This window comes from Sinocyclocheilus grahami, unplaced genomic scaffold, assembly GCF_001515645.1.
Source record: "Sinocyclocheilus grahami isolate Dianchi unplaced genomic scaffold, SAMN03320097.WGS_v1.1 scaffold986.1, whole genome shotgun sequence".
Classification (NCBI taxonomy): Eukaryota; Metazoa; Chordata; class Actinopteri; order Cypriniformes; family Cyprinidae; genus Sinocyclocheilus; species Sinocyclocheilus grahami.
Window position 1 is genome coordinate 8,137 of NW_015506165.1, and position 2,356 is coordinate 10,492.

The 2,356-nt window shown below is 40.2% G+C and overlaps 1 protein-coding gene across 1 annotated transcript; it reads left to right on the forward strand.

Moving 5' to 3' along the window:
- The first annotated feature begins 1,116 nt into the window (after positions 1-1,116).
- LOC107565190 (beta-1,3-galactosyltransferase 2-like) lies at positions 1,117-2,131 on the forward strand. The gene has a single exon (XM_016250411.1). It carries the CDS (start codon positions 1,132-1,134, stop codon positions 1,981-1,983), a length of 852 nt encoding a protein of 283 aa, XP_016105897.1. The 5' UTR covers positions 1,117-1,131; the 3' UTR covers positions 1,984-2,131.
- Positions 2,132-2,356: the final 225 nt, after the last annotated feature.

A 2,356-nucleotide genomic window follows, 5' to 3' on the forward strand; every position in this document is an offset into this window, starting at 1 on the left:
ATGCTCCCTGAACCGCGGGAAGCAGATAGCTGCCCCTTTTTCCTCGAAAAGAGAGACAAACGAGAGCGGAGCTTTCCCCTTGGAAAAAACGCTCGCAGTGCACGCCGATTGCCCCCTCGGAGGCATCGCGTGCGTGCTCTTCGCCCAAATAAATAACGGATAGATCGTGTGTGTCATCAGATGTTAAACAACGTCAACACGGATGCACACATCCTTAAACGCTTTGCTAGTGCTCGCCATAATGAGATGAATAGAGATCGCTCTTACCACAGAAATGCACGCTTCAAACAAAACAGTCAATGAAGACGAAGAAGAGAATGATGTGTGCTCCCGGCGCCTATTTATACTATAGTCGCACCGGTAGTGACGTCATGGCTGTCGCCGGCCAACGAGTTGGTGTTTTTTCAATGTATGCTTCAGACACAGGTCACGACGAGGCGTTCCCCATAGCGACCCCTAGAGGACGCAGTTCGAAGTTCCCATGAAAGGGAACCCTAAACTCTGACACAAAGAACCATTTCAGCATAAAAGGGTTCTTCAGGAAGATATGGTTCTAAATAGAACTGTTACTAAGTGCAGAGAACCTTTAAATAACCATCTTTATAGTGTGTATGTCTGGTTTTTAGTGCGGAGAAAGTATTGAATTTGCATCAGGAAAATGCAAAATATGATTTTGATGAGGAGCCTTCAAGCCTCTAAGCACAGTGGTCAAAATTATTTGCCTGTTTCCTGAGAGAAGCACTGCATTTTTGCATTTGAATAACTCTGTGACAAAGACCAACTTTGAAAAAAAAGAAAGAAAAAATTCAAATTTAAAGGGACAGTTTGCCTAAAAATTTAAATTTTTTCATTGTGTACTTAACCTCAGGTCTTTCAAAACATGCATGACTTTGGCTTAATATGTGAAGAACAAAAGGCAAATTTTTGTGCCAACTATCCCTATAAAATTTAAATCTGAATAAGAAATTCAAGCTAGAAATAAAATTACTTTTTAAATGAAAACTTCATTTTCTTTTCAGCCTCGTTCAGATGTTCTGTAAGAGTTGGCTACTGGTTGGTCTCTTCATCCTACTTAATATTTTAGTGCTGTATTTCACTGCTATTACCCTTGAAACAAGAAAGTGGCAGAAAATGGTGAGAAAAACAGGGAACCCCCATGTTGCTTACCCTCAAAATTACAGATTTATCCTCGACCAGCCAAAGAAGTGTGAACAGCAAAAGCCCTTTGTGGTGATTATCGTCCCTGTGGCCCCGCAGAACGTCGAGGCACGTAACGCCATCAGGATAACATGGGGCAGCGAGGAGCTCGTCTGGGACAAACTGGTGCTGGTTCTCTTTCTTCTGGGCTCACAAAGTGGTAACGAAACACTGCAGGAGCAACTCCAGAATGAGAGCAAGGAGTATCAAGACCTTCTCCAGAGCAACTTCCTGGATTCCTACAGGAATCTGACCATTAAGACCTTGGTGATGATGGAATGGCTCAACGGGAATTGTCCACAGGCGTCCTACGGAGCAAAAGTTGATGCTGATGTGCTCCTCAATATGAAAAACCTATTACATATGCTTGTGAGTCTGAAATCACTACAACATAACTACATCACCGGCCTAGTATTGTCTGGAAACAATGTCTTGAGAGATCAATCCAGCAAGTTTTATGTCCCTCATGATGTGTATCCTAAATCCAGATATCCTCCGTATCCTCTGGGCATGTGTTATATCTTTTCCATGGACTTACCAGAGAAGATCCTGCACATCTCGAGGCATATCAGACCTATTTTTATTGAGGACGCATATCTGGGCATGTGCTTGAAGCGTTTGGGAATCGCACCTAAGAAACCACCAAATATTGGACAGTTTGTGGTCAAACCACCACAACGATTCAATCGCTGTTACTATTCTAGACGAATAGCAATACTCACAGACAGCCAGACTCAGCTGATTTCCTATTGGATGGATATTCACTCAACCAAAAGACCCTGCTGAAAAAACCTGCTTGGAGTCTAAATTTATTTTTCTAGAAATGAAAAGATCTGTAGTTACAGGCTCAGCTTAATGTATTTTTACAACAGCAGCCTGTTTGTTTAACCCGATAGTTGTGTGTCCTTGTATTGTTTGATACATTTCCATACTAAGTGATATACTCGATCTATGAATTTGAAACGTAAAACAACACTGTCTTTACAACACTCCTTTTACACCTTTTATGTAAATGAACACTGACTCATTCAGGACACAAATCATTTTTGTAAAAAAAAATTATAAAATATATTTGTTTGAAATCTAAATATATATTGCCATTTTATGAAATAAATGAATAATAAATGAAAAATAAATGAAAAAAATAACTAAAAAATAG